Here is a 20,777-nt window from a genome sequence, read left to right as displayed (position 1 = left end):
AGACTCCGCCTGTCAAGCTTATTAATTGATGCCTATTAATGACTGCACCATTCTGTTCTCTTGCCTGAAGTGTAAAGAGTCCATTGCTTTAGCAATTAACATTGATTGCAATGTAATGACCCTCCCCAAAAATCTGTATGTGTGTGTGTGTGTGTGTGTGTGTGTGTGTGTGTGCACGCGCGCATGTGTGTGTGTGTGTGCACGTGCGCATGTGTGTGTGTGTGTGTGTGTGTGTGTGTGTGTGTGTGTGTGTGTGTGTGTGTGTGTGTGTGTGTGTGTGTGTGTGTGTGTGTGTGTGTGTGTGTGCATGTGTTCATGTGTGCGTGTGTGTGTCTGTGTGTGTGTGTGTGTGTGTGTGTGTGTGTGTGTGTGTGTGTGTGTGTGTGTGTGTGTGTGCGTGTGTGCATGTGTGTGTGTGTTGTGTGTGCATGTGAGTGCTTGCAAAACAATTTCTTATATACAAAATGAAATAAAACACAGACCACATCTTCTATTTACTTTAATAAAATCACTTTTCACACTGCACACATAAACTCCCCCCCCAAAAAGGCGCACTACACACAAAAACAATCTCAAAAAACAAAATTGTCTACCTAGAACTAAAAAGTAATGTAAAGTAACTGCAAAAGCATGTTGGGAAAAGACATTTTCATCAATATGGATCTGATTCTAATTATATAAATTAAACTAACTGAAATTTAAATATAAGGCTCTGTCATATGGGAATTCACTGGCCTATCACTCTACAACATTGACTGCATCAGAGCTGAACAGTTTCCTGTTCCTTCCTTTGCTGTCCAGCTTCAGGTGAGTGTTTATACTGGTTTCCTGTGAAAGGCTCCAAAATATCCTCATATGGCAACTGATGTGTTGCTTCCTGTTCCACTCGTTTCCTCCTTAATTTGGATGTCCATTGCTTTAGCCTGCTGCAGTATTTTCTGAGTTAGATTTCCTGCACTGAATCCTTCACTTTGCAGGTACTCCATAACCTCAGTTTCTATTTCTTTAATTTCTCCATTATTAATCTTCTTTTCTACCTTTCTTCTTTGTCTTCTTATTTTTTGTATTGTAAAGTTTTCCATGTCTGCATTCCTTTGCCAGTATTTCTCTTCAGATATGTTTTGCTGCTCTTTTTGTATTGATTTGTTTTGCTTTCTCCTTTGCATAAATAGTACACCATCTTCTTCAGATAGCTCCTGATCTTCCTGTTTTTCCTTACTTTGGGGATTTTTTTCAAAATGCTGTGATAATCCTTCACTCCGCAGGCATTCCATAACTTTAACTTCTATTTTTTTAACTTCCACTTTACTATATTGACTACATACACTACTTTTCCTACATTCTCTTTTTGTGATATTATTTTTTTTATTGTGAATTTTTCCATATCTGGATGCCTTTGCCTGTATTTTTCTTGGAATATCTTTGGATGCTGCCTTTTTGGTATTGATTAATTTGGCTTTCGACTGCATAAATATTGCATTATATAAAATCTCTCTTTCTTTCCCATGTCCATATATCAGTGTCATCTTGGTGAGATTTTGTGAAAAACAGGGTCCACCTAGTGAAGGCACTCACCGAGCGAGACTTGAGGATGAATTCAATTTCAGCAATACTACTCTCCTTTGCTTGGTGATTTATCATCTCTCCATTCGGACTCCTCTCTATTCGGATCCCTCTCCATTTGGAACCTGCTATAAGACACCATCTAAGTTCCCAGATAACCACAATAGATTCTTAAAAGTGCTAAAGGAACTTCTTGTTACTAAAAACTTCCTTATAAAGTATGATTTTAACTACTCTTCAGTTAACTGGCACAAATATAACCCAAAGGCTGGGCATGCCTGGAGATATTTAGATGTAATGAGCAAACACTCCCTGGAGAAGATAGTCAGTGTGGGCCAGTAAAGAGGTCAAAATATTATCTGCCTTGTTCTAAAGAAAATAGCCTCCATATGTACCACCCCCTAATTGTTCCATTCCTGGTTGTCTGACCACAAATTTGTAACCTTCTCCATTAAAAAAATCACTAAAACACTTGGAGCCAACAATTCTGCATTCAGTGATGTCAGATGGACAAACTGTGTTAACTTTTATGACAAATGGTTTCATTTCACATGCAAGAACACTATCCCCAACTATAAGACAGCTGCTGTCTGTATCTATGGGTTATATGCCCATATAAATGAATATATAGACCAAACCATCCCTACTAGAAAAAATATAATGAGAAGTTTAAGAATGGACCACTTGGTGTTCCACTATTATAGAAACAAACTCTATAACAAAAGAAAAACATTCTTAAATCATATATTAGGTCTAAAACTCCTCAAGTCAGACAGCACATCAGATATATCAACAAGAAGATAAAATATAGTATTAGGTCTATCTGAGGCAAAATATTTAAGTAATTTTGTAGTTATATCAGAAAACGAACAAGCAACACCCAACAGTGTTCAGGACCAATCTATTATGGCACCACATACTCTGAGTCAACCGACCTTGCAAACATACTAGCAAACAAATTAGTGCAAACCGCCCCAAACATAATTATTCCTTCTCCACCAATTCCCATATCTGTTACACCTGCAGATGTCACAAAAGAGCATGTACTGAAGGTTCCTTCTAAGACCAAAAATACTACTTTCATGTGGCTGCATAATTTACTTAGATATCTTACAAATAGCTTTAAATATGCCCTTGTTGAATCCCTCCTTAATCTGTTTAATATAAGACTACTTACAGGGTATGTCCCCAAAATATGGCAAACTGAAGTGGTGATGACATGCATAAAGGGTGAACCTACCAAAGATACTACATCTATAGAGCTATTGGCCTGACTTGTCTGATTTGCAAAGCCATATAACACATCACAATGGACTTCATTAACTATGATATCAAAATCCTTATTAGGCTAGAACCAAACTAGTTTGGCTTTGGAAAAGAGAGCTCTTGAAAAAAGTCACTCATGTTGTAAGCAGAAGTCATGGCACAGCTTAGATGGATCTGTCCAAAGCATTTCCCCATGCTGGCATCGTTTATTTATTTTCTATTTGTTGACCAGGTAGATGGGCCAGTTTACTAATGTTGATCTTGTATAGTGAGGTTCATAGCACATTGGCTAAAAGACACTACCCACATTGCCAGAGCAGTATGCACCTTCTCTGTAAGAATGAAGGTAACTAGTGTTGTTACCCAGGGCTTCGTACTAAGATCTCTCATTTTCACCATCTGATTCAAACTGGAATTCTTGACCTTTGTTTAGCTATGTTCACAGATGACTGCCAACTAGGCATTATTATCACATTCTCCACTGATATCTCATTACAACAAGAACGTGTAAATCAGTGGCATACTGAAAAAAAGCTAAAATTAAACGCGAAGAAGTGTTGTATTGTTGCATTTCAGAAACGGCTTTTTCTGTCACACTACAGCGTAGCTAATACTTCTCTCCAAGCTGGCAATGTAGTTTGGGATCTGGGAATCTGGGTCAGTCTGGGTCAGTAGTTCCTTCTCGTTTGAACATCATGTAGTTACATTGTCTAACACAAGTAATATATAAAAGCATGTTATTCAGATCAACAGAATTTATCATACTCATGTACACTCTCCTTATTAGACCTTTTATACAGTATATTTACCCTTTTGGGATGTCTCGATCTAGACGTATTGAACAACTGGAAAGGCTCCAAAGGTTCCTAATGAAGAAGATGGCTGGTCTAAAGACACTGAGCTACCAGGAATGGCTCGAAAAACTATGCCTTTACTGTGTGCTTGCAGTTATTACAGGGAGAGCTATGCCTCGTATTCCAAGCCAATAACCACTCCATCTCCTGCATCTCAGCAAATCAAATACACACCTAAATATCAACCAACAGATAAATAAAACTTGATGGAGGGACACATTTATTACCTTACACCTACCTCATCTCTGGAACAGACTTCTCCTGCAAGTTAGACAATGTGGTACCCTAGCATCCCTCAGATCTAGCCTAGATGAATGGATGAGTACGCATAAATGTGCCCATGGACTGACCTACTCTGGTCTTCCTGAGAAGTAGGCTACAGCATAAGGGCTGTTGCTGGCAAGGTAAACATGGTCTTTTGATTCAACTGACATGCAACTTCCATGAACCTTTGTACCTACAAACTGGGACCTGTGTGAGGTCTGATGCCTGGAACTTTCTGGTGACAGACTTATGGTTAGAAAAGCTATGTGGAACCATGTGTAGCTGGTGGAGAGTAACAAATGGTATTGTTTTTCTTTTGAAGTGAAAGCCAAGTGGGGTTTTGGAGCTGAAAGTTAAGAAGGCAGTTATTTTCATTTCTTGTGGAATACAGAGAAAACTTGTATTTTTTATAACTGGTTTCTTCCTTGAACTTAAATAGTTACTGTGCATTTTATTTAGTGCATATTTCCTAAATGGGACTGTGAGGTTTCAAAAACTGTCAAAGTCACTCGTAGTTGAAATGTAGTAAAGTAAAACTTTCTGTACTTGACTATAGCTATTTTAATGTATATGCTGTTTGGTCACAGTTGTGTAAAGCCTTCAAATGTTGTTAAAATGTCATCTGCACAGTCATTTTTTCATGTGCAAGTGCACAGCTGAAGCAGTGGCTGATGTTCATTTATGAGGCATTTTATGTGTTAAGTTTTATTGTGTGTGTTGCAGTAGGTTTGTAACAATAGCAAATGGAAATTCTAGCAAGTAAAATGTTATTAGGTAAGGTTTTGAAATTGTGTGTGCATCAGCCCTTAAGTTTGTCAAAGGTTTGTGCTGTTGACAAAATTTTATCTATGAACTGATGCTAATAGTAATTTTTTTTATATTTAATGATGATATACAGGTGTGTGTGTGTGTGTGTGTGTGTGTGTGTGTGTGTGTGTGTGTGTGCATGTGTGTGTATTTCTAGATACACACACACACACACACACACACACACACACACACACACACACACACTTAAAACACACACTATTCCATTTCGTCCAGATTTTAATGTTTTAACTAACAGTTCCCACCAGAATTTAAACCTGGTTTTCCATGGGGCAAAGACCCAATGCAGGCTTCTTCTCCCCTGCACACTCAGTTATTATAATCCTCTTCAAGTTGAGGACTGGCATGATAGCTAAGGTGCTTACCTCACAGATACAGGGTACAGGTTTTGATTTTCACATTTGAGGGAAATTAGCTAGGCTTAAAACAGCCCACAAGGGCAGTTAGCCTGGTACTTACCTATGAATGAGACAAGAAGTACAGTGCATTTTAGAGAAACATTCATTTTTCCCTACAGGAACTGAGTTTTTCTTTTCAGTGACTGCCACAAAAGTGCCTTGCACAACCACTATACATTACCTATACATAAAGAAGACATATACATAAAAAACACAACACACCCATACACACTTGAGCATACACTTGAACAAGCATCAAGTAAACAATATAGAATACTTGCAAGTTTATCTAACTTTGTATAAAATATACTTAGCAATGAGTAAATTAAATCAGAGTAGACATACCTTAGAAAGCTCTACTGCCAAATGTCAAACTGGAATGAAGCTCAACCCAAAAAACTTTCATTGTATGAATCAAAATCATTCAGAGCTTGTACCACACTGACTGAGATGTCTCAGTATAAAAATATGATAAGCAGGCAATTTTCATTAATAAGACCCCACAGCCAGATATTCACTTTCACATTCTAGTAAATTACCTCTTAATACCAATTAACACTGTTGAGAATTCAAATTTGTTTTAAATACTCGCAAATTTATAGTATTTGCAATATACACAGGGATATTGCTAGATAGACAAAATCCACCCTGATTTCCACATTCTTAGTTCTTTTTAAAGCTACCGTTAGTGGATAGGTCAGTCTTGTGATTGTGGTGTTTAGCTGTCAGAAATGATTCAGTACATATAATAAAGGTTTACAGAACAAAAAATGCTGGTCTATATTATGTGATTGAAGAATTTCTTCTTTAAACACATAATAATCGACACATATACAGCAAATGCTGTAAACCATGAATGGCCACGTCTTCGAATTTTTTCCTCAGGAAAAATATTCACTTGGCCATAAAATAAAAAACAAACTTTAAAACACTAATTAAGTGGGGGGGGGGCTTCACCTCCCACAACCTGATGTAGGGGGCTGTGCCCCACCCCCCCAACTAAATATACCAACTCCATGATCATACTAAATTAAAGAAAAGGGCAAGTCCCGATAATGGCCAACTGAATTTTTTCCTGAGGAAAAAATTTGAGAACATGGCCATTCGGGGTTTACAGCATTCGCTGTACACATGTGGATTATTATGTGTTCGAAGAAGATATTCTTCGATCACATAATATAGACCCAAAAATGCTACATATGTTAAACACAACAATATCCAGTTGCTTACTCTGTCCACTCTAAAATCCAGATGATGCAAAAGCCTTCAACAGACAGACCTTCAACACAGTACAGAGGGACAGGTCTAGGGCCTACTGGGGATTAGTGGTAGGTATGCTGGCTGGTGTAGAGTGTGGTGTTGGCTGCCATTGCTCCACAGCTTGCAACATGGCTGATTTGTAGAAAAAGGACAAATGGAGAAAAACTAAACATTGGTGCAAAAAAAGACAAAAAAGGATGAACATAAGAAGTAGATAAATAAATACAGTAAACTGGCAATGTGTTAGACTTTATTAAAATAATTCAGTACTGACAGCAATACACATCACTTACCCAGCACCTGAAATGCCTACCTCATCGCCCTTGATGGGTTACCCTGTTTGCCTGAGCTGAAGAAGGAAAACCTTTACAGAGAATGGGGAATAAGGTGGAGCTGAAGAACTGTCCTTTATATGGGGTTTGCAACAGTAATACATTTGCAAATAGAGTGTAAAATATTTTACAGGATATATGAGAGCCAGCATTACACTGCTCACAGCTTACACTCTGGTTATATGCCCACTGCTGCCATACTATGGCACAGTTCTTGAATGGTGTCAGCACAGAAGCACAAAGGGTTATAGGCATTTAATGGGGCATATGTCATTCATGCAGACACACACAGATGCACATGTGCTTTCACAAGTCTGCAGGTTCTAGCATGAGACAGAAGAAAAGGTGATGGCTAAAAAATGCACCGCACCAGAAATCAGAAATTAAAGAGGCTATTACTGACCTTGCACAGACATGGCAGGTGCATGTTTGAGTAGGGCAAAGCAGATAAAGCCTTCTATTTGCAAATTTAGAAGTAACTGGTATGGGATGGCAATATTTTGGTGGCCATAACAGAATATTAGTACAGGTACATTACAGGCTGCTTGATGTGGTACTGCTTCCCAAGAATAAGGTACAGATGCCGGTCTGGTGATGTCTGTAGGAGATGCACCAGGTTAATAGGTACATCTCCCAGTATTGTAGGACAAATCCCACAGATGTGACTGCTAAACCTGTATGAAAGCATCTGCAGCTGTGTCATGTACTACACTGGGGTTGCAAAAAGAACATCCTGCACCACAAGCTACATATGAGGCTATAAGCTAAGTATGTATTTGACATATAACAGTGTGTTTATGTACCACATTGTGGTAAGAATGACATCTATGTTGCATCATTGCCATAGCTATGTTCTAGCTCTACAGTCATAGGGTCCACTGATGGAGGATCCAGTGGAAAAAGTCAGAACATACCTTATGGCAGTATATTAAAGTGGCTGAAGATGATTGTTCCATGCCCAGGGTATAGTCTCCTGATACAGTGGCCCTGTAAGGAATGTTAGCATTAGAGGGCACCCTCCCATAACTCACAGTTGAGATGATGCTGGAGTAGTAGAATGAACCTCTGGCATCCCCTGTGATTAAGTGTTGGACAACCTGTTAAAGTAAACCCAACCCCAGCAGCATATGAGTCACCAACACAGATGGCAGCATAGGGCGGTTCTAGTTCTGCAGTCTTCGAACCCAACATAGCAAAGAGGAGTGCAGGTAGCTGTCACTACTATGATTCTGGGACATTCCATGACTTGAGCATCACCTTTAGCATCAATCAGTCTTACTGTCTAGGGTTCTTTCTTAGTGTCATAGAGGATGGTCCTGATTATGGCAGATATGAAAGTTATGTACTTACTACAATGATAGATATGCCTGACCAGGTGCATCATGCCCACCCCATCCTCCTGCATCAGACAACGCAAGGCCAAGAAGAAATTGAGGAAGGAAGATATTGTCAGTATACTCTACCTTAGTACAGGATATGCAAGAGCTAAAGAAAGAGGAAGAACTGGATAAGTATAGCACTATGACTAGAAGGGAAGAATTTGAACACTGGAAGAATTTTTTGGTGCTGAATGTCTAACTCTAGTCCTGGATGTCAGCAAGAATGTAACTGATCACGCAGCTCTATCTTTATGGTAAGTACACAACTTTCATTTCTTAACTATATATTAGAAAGGAAATGTTAATGATCTTTCAGAAGGTGATGCCTGCCTTTTAAAGTTAAGCAAACTATAACCTCACACAAGAAAAAATATTGACTGTATATGAAAAACAAATACTGAATAATTCCAATTTAGCATGATAAACACAACTAAGACAAAAGAAAATGTACTCAAAGAAAAGGGAGAATGCATTTTACGGTTAGTGCTTTCATTCTTTGTTACAAGAACTTCATCAGAACTCCTTCTTCTGATTTTTTCATATTGTAATAAAGAATGAAAACACTAAACTTAAGATACATTTCCTAATTTCCTGTTTCTTTGAGTATGCTTCCTTTTATTTACTGCTACGTGTGTGTTCTAGAACTGAGTCAAGACTCCTAGAAAGTGACACAACTCCTAGAAAGAATGCTATATGTATACAAACTTGGTTCAATAGATTGTTACATGATTATCTTTTATAATAACAGTTATACTGTTCCAAGAAATGGAAACAGAATCTAAAATAAACTGCACGTGTAGCTAACTCCCGAGTGTAATCTTTCTCTCTGTTTTTCCTCCTAGCACATTACAATGATCCGGTATTGTCTCGCTTCCAGATTGATAATGACACAACACAGTTCACTTGCATATCTAAGGAAGGATATCCTGCACCAAAAGTTCACTGGTCATTTAGTGACAGTGAAAGTTTTACAGACCATACCTTAGAAAACAGCGCTATTCAGGATAACCTTACTGGACTGTATTCTGTTGTCAGTAATCTAACAGTGCGTACTAATCAAAGCATATCCGTTACTTGTGTAATAGAGAATGAAAGGATCCAGGAGAACAAATCAGCAGCAATCTACAAAAAAGTCTGTATGTGTCTTTCTTTTCACTACAATCACAGGAAAAATGTGACATTTTCACAGTATTTATTGCTTAGCTTGTAACTGCTTTTTCATTTTTACAGGATAATTTGCAAAAAATTATACAGCAAGAACTAATAATTTCAAATTCTGAATTGGCTTGTAGCACTGAATTTCAAGAGTGCAACTTCTGAGTTGTGGTCCAGTGGTCGAATACTACACTTAGAAGTATGCACACTAAGCTTACGGTTAAAGTTACATTGACAGGAACACTTAAATGGTACCATATTATACTACTGTACATTTAAAGGTAAGTAAAGCAGAAGGATGTTAGAGCACCTACTATTTAAAAGCCAAATTTTAATGCTCCAATAGAAGTGCTTGGTATGGTACCCTACAAAAATTAGTTTTTAACAGGCATTGGGTAAGAAAGGACTAGGAGAAACTTCTACAAAATCTATGTATTCAACATTTTTTTAGATGTAGCTGTAGCATATTAGTGTAGCCCCCATTCTTAGTACTTTTCCAGTCAAATAAATACTGTTAGTGAGCTGTAACTTATTAAACCATGAGCGAAAAAACCCCGGCAAAAACATCTATCCATTGAGATCTTCCTTGATCCGCCCTGAAAAGCCCCCTTTGTGATAATAGTCTTCAACCTAGCATTATGGACAGTTGGTCTACCCTTGTTTCTCTTGCCAACCTTGTTGACTTGGGTCTCTTGAGGCAGTGTAGCAATTGCCTTATGTACACTGACAAACTTCTACTAATAACTCACTCTAGTACAGAGTCCAAGAGATGTATCTGTACCAAGAATCTCTCACACTCAAAACAGTAACACTGAAGATGTTGCCAACTCACCCACCACTACTCATACACATAGTATGCATCCAACACATAAATCTACATATGCGGAGGTTCTCTCAAAAAACTTATTGAAACACCAGACACCTCCAAAACATAAGACTGCTACAACTAACACAGTTCCCACAGCACCTATGACACATAGTAACACCAGTGTTTCACCTACCAAGCCCATAAGGCGTAACACTAAAAAAAACAAATTTTCTTGTCATTGGAGATTCATAGTGAGATATATGGATGTCCCACTCACCAGGTTGGACAAGGACAAAGTCACGTTCAGCTGCCTGTCCAGTGCCAGGATTCATCACATCACACATACACTCAGGTCTCTCAGCAACAAGTACCATTATGACTCTGTCATAGTCCATGTTGGAGTGAACAACCTGAGATGTACCTCACTGGACTATATGAAGAGAGACATGATTGAACTCTCTGAGTATGTGCCCCAGGCAGGTTTGTCCCTACCCTAGAGTAAAATACTATCCTCACCTAGAATGATGCCACAGTATAAACAAAAAATGACTAATTTGTTTCAATAACTGGCTTAGTTTTTGATGCCATTCAGTGGGGATCCAGGTTTCTGTCAGCTTGGAAAGCCATGGTTAACAAACGTCGCTGCTTTGCCATAGACAGTTTGCACCTGGCACCACTATGCTTTTGAGTCTGGCAAAGGCTCTTGCCTCCCCCATACTGCCTGTTTTAGGCAATGTTTTAGGCAAGGTCTGAAAAACAAACTTACCGGCATGAAATTTGCCACTCGTGATAAAATAAGGGTCATGCTGCTAAATGCTAAACGCTAGGAACTTAAACCGAAAACTGCAGTCCCTAGAAGAACTTCTATCACTGGAAGATGTAGATGTCTGTGCAGTCACAGAAACCTGGTTCAAGGCCTCAGCCTTCATACCACAAAACGAATGTGTGAGAACCAAAGGAGGCTGTGTTTCTATCTTTATTAGAGATAAATTCACCTCCCATCTAGTTAGAATGGACAACTCCATGGAGTTACTCCAAGTGCAGGTTACTGAGGGTAAGACTCTCATTCAAGTCATAGCCAGTTATAGATCCCCCTCCATGAGTCATGACACGCATGAAGCCTACTTGATCAAACTGGAATCAATCCAAATATTCTTGGTCTTTCTCCTTCGCATACAAATTTGCTCATCTCATTTTTCACTTTCTCTAAGTAATCTGCAGTAGGGGTACACCAACATTCTTTTCCCATATACGGTACCCGTGGAAGCACATACAATTGCAAACCTGGACTTTATGGTCCAAATTTTGTTCCAAGGTCCTCCATTTACCTACTTCATTAAAACCCTCTTATATGTGATTTCAGTAGGTTCTTTCATCAACCCTACAAACCACACCTTGACACTTTATGCTGCCTTGACCACATAAACTTCGATCGTTTTTTTTTTCTTTAACGCCCCTATACATTACTTATTTCCCATTAGCACCTTTGATATATCTTTTTGTGGTTTTGTTAAGGTGATTAATATATCATCTGCAAATAATGTTATCTTTCTCTATGTACCACCACTCAAAATCTTCAGTTCTTGATTGTCTATCTCTTGCCTGGGGTTCGAAATAATTTTGGAGAAAGGGGAACCCCTGTCGACTGCCTTTATACAACCTAAACTGATCTGACAGTCTCACTTAGATTTTGACTTTAGCTGCCATTCTCATGCACATGTCACAGTTTAACTACACAATTATTTATTATTTTTTTTTTTTTTGGAAAGCCCCAGCAAATCAATAATTTAAATTAGTACTGCCATAATACCCAATGAAATGCCTTTTCAGCATCGACTAAACACAATCACCAGAAACCCCCTCAGCTGTGCATCTCAGATTATCATCATTGCCCCAATGATATTATCCGGATTCCATCACCCTCACATTCATCACCATGTATCAGTTTTGGAATTATATTTGATAGTCTCTTTGGTAATATAGCCATTGAGAAAGAATCTTCTTTTCCCATGATTTCATACTTCTACTGAAATATCATCAAAACCCACCAATTTTCTTTGCATCATTTTATAAAATTCCCCACTACTTTCCTCTTTTGTTATTGGTCTCAGTAATTTCATAATTTCATTTAATTTTCTGGTAACCTTAGGAGTTCTAACTCATTCAACCACTTGGCTGGTGTGTTTCCCTCTCCTAGGAATATATGGTTTCAAAGTCTACTAAACTCTTCCAGTGTTCCCTTTGTTCCTGAATTCTCCCACCTGTGACTTCACCTTTTAAACACTTTCCTGTCCACATTATGCTGATATAGCCTAACTGCCAGTGCCCTCAAGGAACATAGAAAATTCCTAAAATGCAGCTGCCTGATTCCTGCTCTTTTAGCAATAAGCTTGTCATACATTTACCCCCGGATCTGGCATGAGCTCCCTTAGACTCCTCTTCCTCATGCTTTACCCAGTTTTACCCTGCAAGATCTCTATCTTTTCTTTTATATTGTTAAAACCCACCTTTGTTTCATTCTGCCTCGCCATGGCCCATCTAAATACCCTCTCTCTTATTTCACCATTTTAGTTATTCCATTTCCTTTATGTATTGTCATGTACTTCTTGCAATTGTTGTGTTAACATTTCTATTGTCCATTCCATTTTCTTATATTTTAATAAACAACACAGGAATGTCTAGTGTCCCAAGAGCTGTTTCTCTCTGCCTCATACTTCTGAATCTCTTAGCTCAAGAAATCTGCAGAAAGCCAAAGATAATGGCAGGACAAAGGCACAAAAATAGGGACAGATTTTAAATATTGCTTTTATACATTCAAACTTTGCTAGAATAACAGATATTATATAGGCATGCATTTTCTGAAAGATATAAACTCTGAAACTCAAATGTCTGTCATTGTTTCAGTCGTCAGAGACTTGCCAGAAAACCACACATTTTTTGAGGAAAAGACCAAAAATATGAAGCAAAAATCTGGACATTCTGTGAAAAATTTGGACAGCTGAGAGGGATGCTCTCCCTATCAAAATTCTCATCTGTACGGTATATATATACATATATATATATATATATATATATATATATATATATATATATATATATTAAAAAAAGATCCTAGCACCAGTTCTTACCTCCTGCAACAATCCCAGATAGGTCACCAATATAAATAGATAGATATACATACACACACACACACACACACACACACACACACACACACACACACACACACACACATTAAACTTAGAGCGTGTCTTGTACTTAGGTAATAGAAAAAACCCTGAGCTGTATCTGCTTTTCCCTAGGATAGCCATACATCCATTAAACTGAATGACCTCATATATTTATCAAGAAATGTTCCATCTGCTCTCACATTCTTTGTTCTGGTTCCTCCATCCATGTCCCTTTTCCATGTAGTTAAATTCCAGTCTGCAATGATAAGTGCAATCCCCTTCTGAAAGGCTATTGTCTGTGCCAAAATATTTCTTATATAGCTAGTGCTTACCTTAAGTGGTATATATTATGACACAATAGTGAACTTGCTCTTAAGCATGCATCCCCTTAACTCCACAGAGCATCCTGTTCCATGTATTAGTTGCTTCCATACCTGCAGCTTACTAGTTAATTGAAGTAGTAGTGCTATCCCCCCTTTTCCTTTCTTTCAGAGCTGATGCAGCAGTCCCCATTTTAACCCTGTCCTCTTCAAATTGTGCTCTTCTTTACCAAATGTGTCTATTGCGATGCTATTATTTCCCATTTTAATTTGAGGTGGACAAATATCTTATCCTTTTTGAATGACTTGATTAAACTATTTGAGGTTCCAAGACACTAGTCTGAGTGCTCCCACTCCTTCAATCCCACATCTTTTCACCCTTATGTGCAGGTGCACCTACTCTCTTGTTTCTTCCCCTTCTTGGCCTGTTCTTTCTTTCTTGGTTCTTATTTATATCACTTTTCTTTCTGCTATTCACTGTGTCTATTAACCAGATGACCAGGTACCAAGTTTCCTCTCACTAAGCTTCCCTTTTCCTTATTTTGTACCCACCCCTCTCTCTTTTTATCCTACAGCCATCTTCTCCCAATAACAAATTACTTTATCTGCCTGATGCTTTTCTGTCCAGCTTCAGTCTTCTAACCAAGAAGTTGTTAAGATCCCTACACACCCTATAAAACTCATCCATCACATAACTATATACTGTCATGCATTATTTCTGAGGTCAGATCTGCTTGCGCTCCTTTTCTGCAGACCCCTTACCATTTCTTTGTAAGTCGTATGACAGTAATGCACCTTTGCTTTCTGTCAAAATGACTACCTTCTCCCTGTTGATGTTTATTAAATTTACCCTTTCATAGTACATTGTTTTATGATTTTGACTTTTACTGCATCTTTTTTCTCCCTCCCCCTTATTATTTTTTTTATTTTTCATCTTAAATTATCCATGTTCTGCTATCATCCATTCCCATTTAAATCACCCCACAACCCTTACTCATATTATTTCCCCTTGCCTTATTGAACATTTTGTTAAAAAAATAAGACTAAGTATTTACATTCAATAGTCCACTCACATTTCTAGCTGAGTTATAACATCTTACCACAGTAAATGGTACAGTGTGAGTGTAGAGCTCTCATAATAACAAAAAAGCAGGAGAGGGGGACATCAGGAAGAATCGTACATACAATAATTTATGTATAAGCATATATGTCAGTGTGTGATGAAGCAGACACTTGTCAATAAACTAACACAGCATTTAACCTTATTTATTTCTGAACATATATCCATCAAAAATGCCTTTTCAAACTGTGGCACTAATCGTCTTGTCAAGTGAGGGCTAAACACAAAATAATTAATTTGTCTGAAGCCTCATTTTGAACACTTATCAGTGCTATTGCCTTTAGTTTTTTTTTTTTTTCCTAAGTTCAAGACCTTGACAAAATATCTTCTTTCTTACAGTTCCCATTGTTTATCCTTCAGAGAAGCACTACCATTACTCGCTGTCTTTATACTCACTAGTCTCTCATCTCTTATCCCCTGCTAAAACTCACATAGGTCACAGCTTTCCTTAACTGTCAGTGTTAGGTTTCACCATTCTAGTTTTCAGGTGCAACATAATTTAACTTTAAGTCGCCCTTCTGTAAATGTCATTTTCTTGTGTGAGTTAAAAAAAAACTCTCAATTACCCATTGATCAAACCTCCTCCCTTTGGCCTCTGGACTCAGCCCTGGATTTAAACACTTAGTTCCCAGTTTTTTGCTAGCAGTTGATTTTGCGTATTTTTAATAATAATGCTAGGAAATAAAAACAGAAGAAAGAGCAAAACATTTAAAATATAACAGTCCTTTATTGCCCATTTCTTCTACAAGTCCACTTTTCACAGTAACTCTGTTCACTTTTTTCAGTGCCAGTTTGTCACCACTGCTATCACCTCTGGTAACAAAGTTAGCTGTTCCTGTCTTATGCTGACTATAGAGTTCTTCCATTTCTGACTGCAAAGAATATAGTTATTCTGATTTGCTTTTCACAATCTGGTAATATTCATGTAAAAAGCCATCTCTTTGACTGTTGTAAAGAGTGTGTGTTGGGATCATTGAATCATTTTGGCAGAATTATTAGGCTATGATGTGTGCTTATTATATGTATATACTATATTTTAAGACTACAGTATTTATATTTCTGTTATTAAACTAAACCTAAAAAGTCCATTTTATTTTTGTTCCAAATCTGGGGTTACAGAAGCAAACTCTTCAGTGTTCAGTGTTTGGAATGAATGAAGAGGGACAGAAATTGGTATAGACACCTCTCCCTTACTCCTCTCAGTTGAAAGGTTATTGAAACTAGATTTTTAAAAAAGACCTGAGCTGGATGGTTTAAATAGAGTAAGGATTCAATAGTTAAATCTGAAGCCAAAATTTTAAGCATCAATGTTCCTGGAAACGTAATGCCATTAACTGGAGTTGAAAGCTTTACTAAAATGAGCAGACAGTGTGAATGTACCAAGCTACGCATGAATGATGATTATGTCAGGATCAAGAAGGTATAAACACCATCTTTGACAGATGTGCCTGTGAGAAAATTCACCTGGTGTGGGTGAATAACATCTGAGATTACGTTGCTTAGTTATCAGGCCAGATAACACTAGAAGTAAAGGAGCTGTGTATAGATTACTCCACAATTTCACCTTCAGTTGAGATGTATTACTGAAGAATAAACACTAGAGGTAGAAAGGACTGGATAAATGATCATATCAAAGGCTGGATATGAGAAAGGACATGGGGCATCTGGCTGACTCATGGACCTTTAGAATTTTGGATAGAAAAGAGGATGTTGGAGCTTCAAGAATAAATATTGAAGCTAGAAATAGCAGTGAATAGGGGAGACAATCTAAAAAGAGAAGGGTGGAACTGAAGAGGAAGCAGCAACAGGCAATAAGTAAACAGGATGGGTGGAAAAATGCAGAGGATAGGAAGGCAGGCAGCAATAAGTCTGGCCTGGAATATGGTAACAGAATAAAATAGCAAATGTAGCCGCAAAAAAGAGGGCAAGGATAAGGAACCTGAGGTGGAATAGCAGGTGAAGACGGTAGTGATGGGTGATGAAAAGGAGACAGAGTCAAAGGTGGACATGTAACAACCAACATCATGAGCTGAGTAGGAGGGAAGTAGGCAGAGAAAGACAGCAACATGAGAGTGGTAGTTAGCAAAAAGGACAGGTTAGTTAACAGAGCATGTAAGAAGAACACATAAGGGAATGGAAAAGGTATCTAGTGCAGCATAAAGAGGGAGACAAACAGTGAAGAAGGCTGGGTAATAGAACTGGATTAGAAAGGCTGGAGATAGGAGAGAAAGGGTATGGACAGAAACTGAAAGAGAAAAAGGCAATTCTAGTGACTCAAAAAGTATATATTACCTAAGATTAAGAACATTGGTGAGAGAGACAAGAGAGATGATGTTACAGGAAAATCAAACCCTTCTTCACACACACATATACACACACCTAGAAGGACACACAAACACAAAGTCACACACACATGCAGAGAAAGTCTACTGCTTAGGCATTGTTACAATCAGAAGAACAAAAGGAAAATAATAGCTCTAGTTTGGGATTCATACCCAAGACCTCCAGCATTCCGTGCAGGTGTCACTACTCTTGGACTAAAGAGAGCCTCTGGACAGGCTGGTGTTGAGTTCTCCCTTGAGAACGTTTTCCTTTCAGCTAAGAAACCCCTAGCATGGTGATTAAGGTTAAATTATTAGCACACACACACACACACACACACACACACACACACACACACACACACACACACACACACACACACACACACACACACACACACACAGAAATGTTTACAGGAAAATTGAACACACATGTCCGGAGTCTCTTGTTAGTTTGGCAGCAGAAATGCTAGTATGGAATACTGAATGTCTTGGGTTTGAATCCCATATAAGAGGTAATATTTTCCTTTCATACTTCAGATTCAGTTTACAGTGAATGCACTCCTGAAATTAAGCCTTAGAAAAACAAAGAAAGAGTTGATGAGGATAGTCACCAAGGGGAAGGGTGGGTACATGTTATGGTGGATGTAGGCCCCATGTCATATTAATCAGCAAAGATGGTAGAAAGCAGGGCACTAGAGAAGTGGTGCAGAGATGACTAGATAGGGAGTTGTAGGTAGCATGCTCAGAAATCCCTTTATCCTAACATGTTGAGGAATAAGAGGATTAAGGTAGTCTGTTAACTGCAGTAACTAAAAAGGGAGAAGGGTTTGAGACAGTTAGGAGAATGGGAGAAGACCTGCCAGAGAAAGGCCAGCTGTATGTCAGTATGAACTGAAAAAATGTATCTCAGTGAGCATTTAAATTAACATATAAGAGTTCTGGCATGGGAGCAGAAGAGTGGAGTAGGCACTCAGGCAGTAGACAGAAGGAAAGGCAGACACTGACTATAGAAGAACAAACAAACATTACTCACTGCAAAGAGTCCGAGTAGGAAGAAAGGGGATCTGCAAGCAGTAATACAGGGTTGGAGGTTGGACATTACTGGTAGCAGTAATGAGAGTGCTTGGATAAGGGCTGTCATGAAGGAAAGAGAAGTGAGTGATGGAAGTAGACTGCTGATCTACTGAAAGAATAACATCAGATGTGAAGTCTGAGAGAAGGAGTATGGCACCACGAAAGGTGCAAGGCAGCAAGCAAGGTCAGATACTAGTGTAAATAATCTGGAGGTAAAGATAGAGGAAGAGGAGGCATGCTGGTTCCTCCAAACACATCAAAGAAGGATGATAAGAGACTCTGAAATAGAATAAAAGGTGTAGTAAGATGAAGATGTTTATATGTGTAGTGGGTCTTTGCATCTTCCAGCAGAAGACTGGGAGATTCTAAGCTCCAGGGTAAAGGAGTGGGAGCTGGCTGAGGTCTTGGACCAGGAAATCTTCAGTCAGCTGGTATAGAACTGTACCAGAAAGGCAAAATTCTGAAAATTGCCTTAACCAAGGGGGAAGGAAAAGGAGGTAAGGAATGTCCAGATGAAGGTCTTATTAGCAAACAGTGATTGTTAATGTTAATTTAATACAATTTGATTACTTCTGTATAAATGTAAATTTGTATATGTCACAAGTGATAATTCAATAAAGATGTTTAAAAAAAAACAGTGATAAAATGTGTAGTTTAGAAGAGGCAAAAGAACTGAGCGGCCTAGTGGGCTAATGCACTATGCTGTAAGAAAAAGATGAATACAGTTAGGATTTTAGTGGCATACATAATGATGAGTTGGAGTAGAGGGTTAAAGTTGACATAGGAGGTAAATTGATGGAGTATACAGCTTATGGGAGTGGGTGAGTTATAGATTACTCATAACTATAAAGCATAATGATTAAGGTGTTTGCCTTGCAGACACAAGGTGTAGGGTTTGATTCTCACATGGGGTAATTGGCTAGGCTTTAAATGGCCTGCAAGGGCAGTTGGCCTAATACAAATCTATGAACCTATGAATCTATTAACCTATGAACAAACGTTTATGAAAAAGGCAAAAATGAGAAGGCCAATGCAGCCACATGGAAATATTAATCTTACCGTAAATCAAAAGGCAGGCTATACAAAAGGTGAACAAGGGGGGAAAGAGAGAGAGAGAGACAAAGGCAGCATGGTAAAAAAAAGCAGACAGGAGGGCATCAAATCAAGAAAGTATCAAAGGCACAAGGTAAAAGGAAGTTGACATTAGGATCATGAAGACAACAGAAGGCTTTAAGGTATAAAACAAAAATGAGAAAGGGAGGGACAGGCATAGTCATGCTTAAATGGGAGGTTAAATCAGAGAATATGGAGAAAAAAAGAAATACCAAATGAAAATTTTGGTTCAGTCGTCATGACGGTAAACAAGGGAATGATACTACGCCATGAGGGAGATAGGATGGAGTGTGGGAACCAGTGGACAGTTATCAGGATATTAAGAAAGGGTTTACAGAGGGAAGAAGCTCAGCTAAGTGAGGTTAAGGCATGGGACACAGATGGGCTGTTTCCCATAGTGGTCAGGAATAAGGCCAGTGTGCTGGCATATCCCCTGGCAGAGATGGTGTGAAGTGCCTGCAGGAGTGGCTCCAAAGGTAACAGAATAGGAAAAAGGACTGTTCTTGCTCAATATCAGAATAAACTAAATCCCTAAATGTGAACAAGTACCTTTTCATTCCTTATACCTCCTTACTCTCCCTTCTTCACTTACTTCCTTACTTCTATCAAATTATTTCCCTGACTTGTTTTTCCCTCACTTCATATTGCAATTCCTCTTTTAATTAGACTAACTTACCTTTAATTTCTCTGTAATCTATCTAAAATGTCTGTAAATATTAAGTGATTGCCATATAACTTGTACTGATTCTTAATCAATGTTTTTTATACTATGACTAATTTGTTATAAATATTTAAACTGCAGATGTCTTTGTTTTGTTTTTTAAGACTATAAAAGTATTGTTCCTAAAATGTTTTATAATAATTTGGAGCTTTTCTCCCCAGGCCTCCTTTGAAAATGGGCTTCTACCCAGTCAGACTTTCCTGGTAATCAAATGTTGACAAATAATTAAATAAATAAATAAATAATACATAAAAAGCACTATGAGAGTTGCTTACAGCTGGAATGGAATGGATCATTAAGTCAGGATGAGTGGGCAGAAGTAATAGCAGCAAATACATTCTGGCTTATATCCTAAGGAGGATAGACCCTAAAAGCAATGAGGGTTCCACTCTCTGTCGCTCTTCCTGGGCCTGGGCAAGCCACACCTTGAGTACATTATGCAGTTCTGGAAGCCATACAAGGAAGAATGAGATATTAGACTTCTGGAAGGAATCTTAAGGAAACCTACCAGAATGTTGCATGGGATGGAGAAGAAATGATATATCCACAAACCAAGGGAGGTAGAGCTCCTTTCATCAGTCAAAACAAGAGATGGGGAACATGATATATGAGTATTTAAGATCCTTTCAGGGAAATGCTAAACTGGTTTATGTTGACCAGAAAGGACACTGGAAGAGGAAGTGGCTTGGGTAAAAGACTGCATGAGCCAAATACTATTTGGAAATGTAGAAGTACTACTTCATGGAGAGGGCTATGGACCTACAGAATGGGCTTCTTGAATGGGAGATAGAGAGGCAATCCATATAGCCTTCCAAGAGGCATAAGAAA

At 38.3% G+C, this 20,777-nt stretch overlaps 1 protein-coding gene across 4 annotated transcripts in view; it reads left to right on the top strand.

The window, feature by feature from the left end:
• Nucleotides 1-20,777, top strand: part of LOC122802739 (ICOS ligand-like) — a 764,505-nt gene that overhangs the window by 651,000 nt on the left and 92,728 nt on the right. For all 4 annotated transcript variants that reach the window (XM_044072506.1, XM_044072504.1, XM_044072505.1 and 1 more), the window contains one exon: nt 8,987-9,280. In XM_044072506.1, coding sequence (XP_043928441.1) covers nt 8,987-9,280 — 294 coding nt within the window. The remainder of the gene's footprint in view (nt 1-8,986; nt 9,281-20,777) is intronic.

The sequence above is a fragment of the Protopterus annectens genome, chromosome 5.part0 (genome assembly GCF_019279795.1).
Source record: "Protopterus annectens isolate FY-2018-M chromosome 5.part0, PAN1.0, whole genome shotgun sequence".
NCBI lineage: Eukaryota > Metazoa > Chordata > Ceratodontiformes > Protopteridae > Protopterus > Protopterus annectens.
Note: the sequence above shows the minus strand (reverse complement) of the source record. Positions and strands in the feature narration are given on the sequence as shown.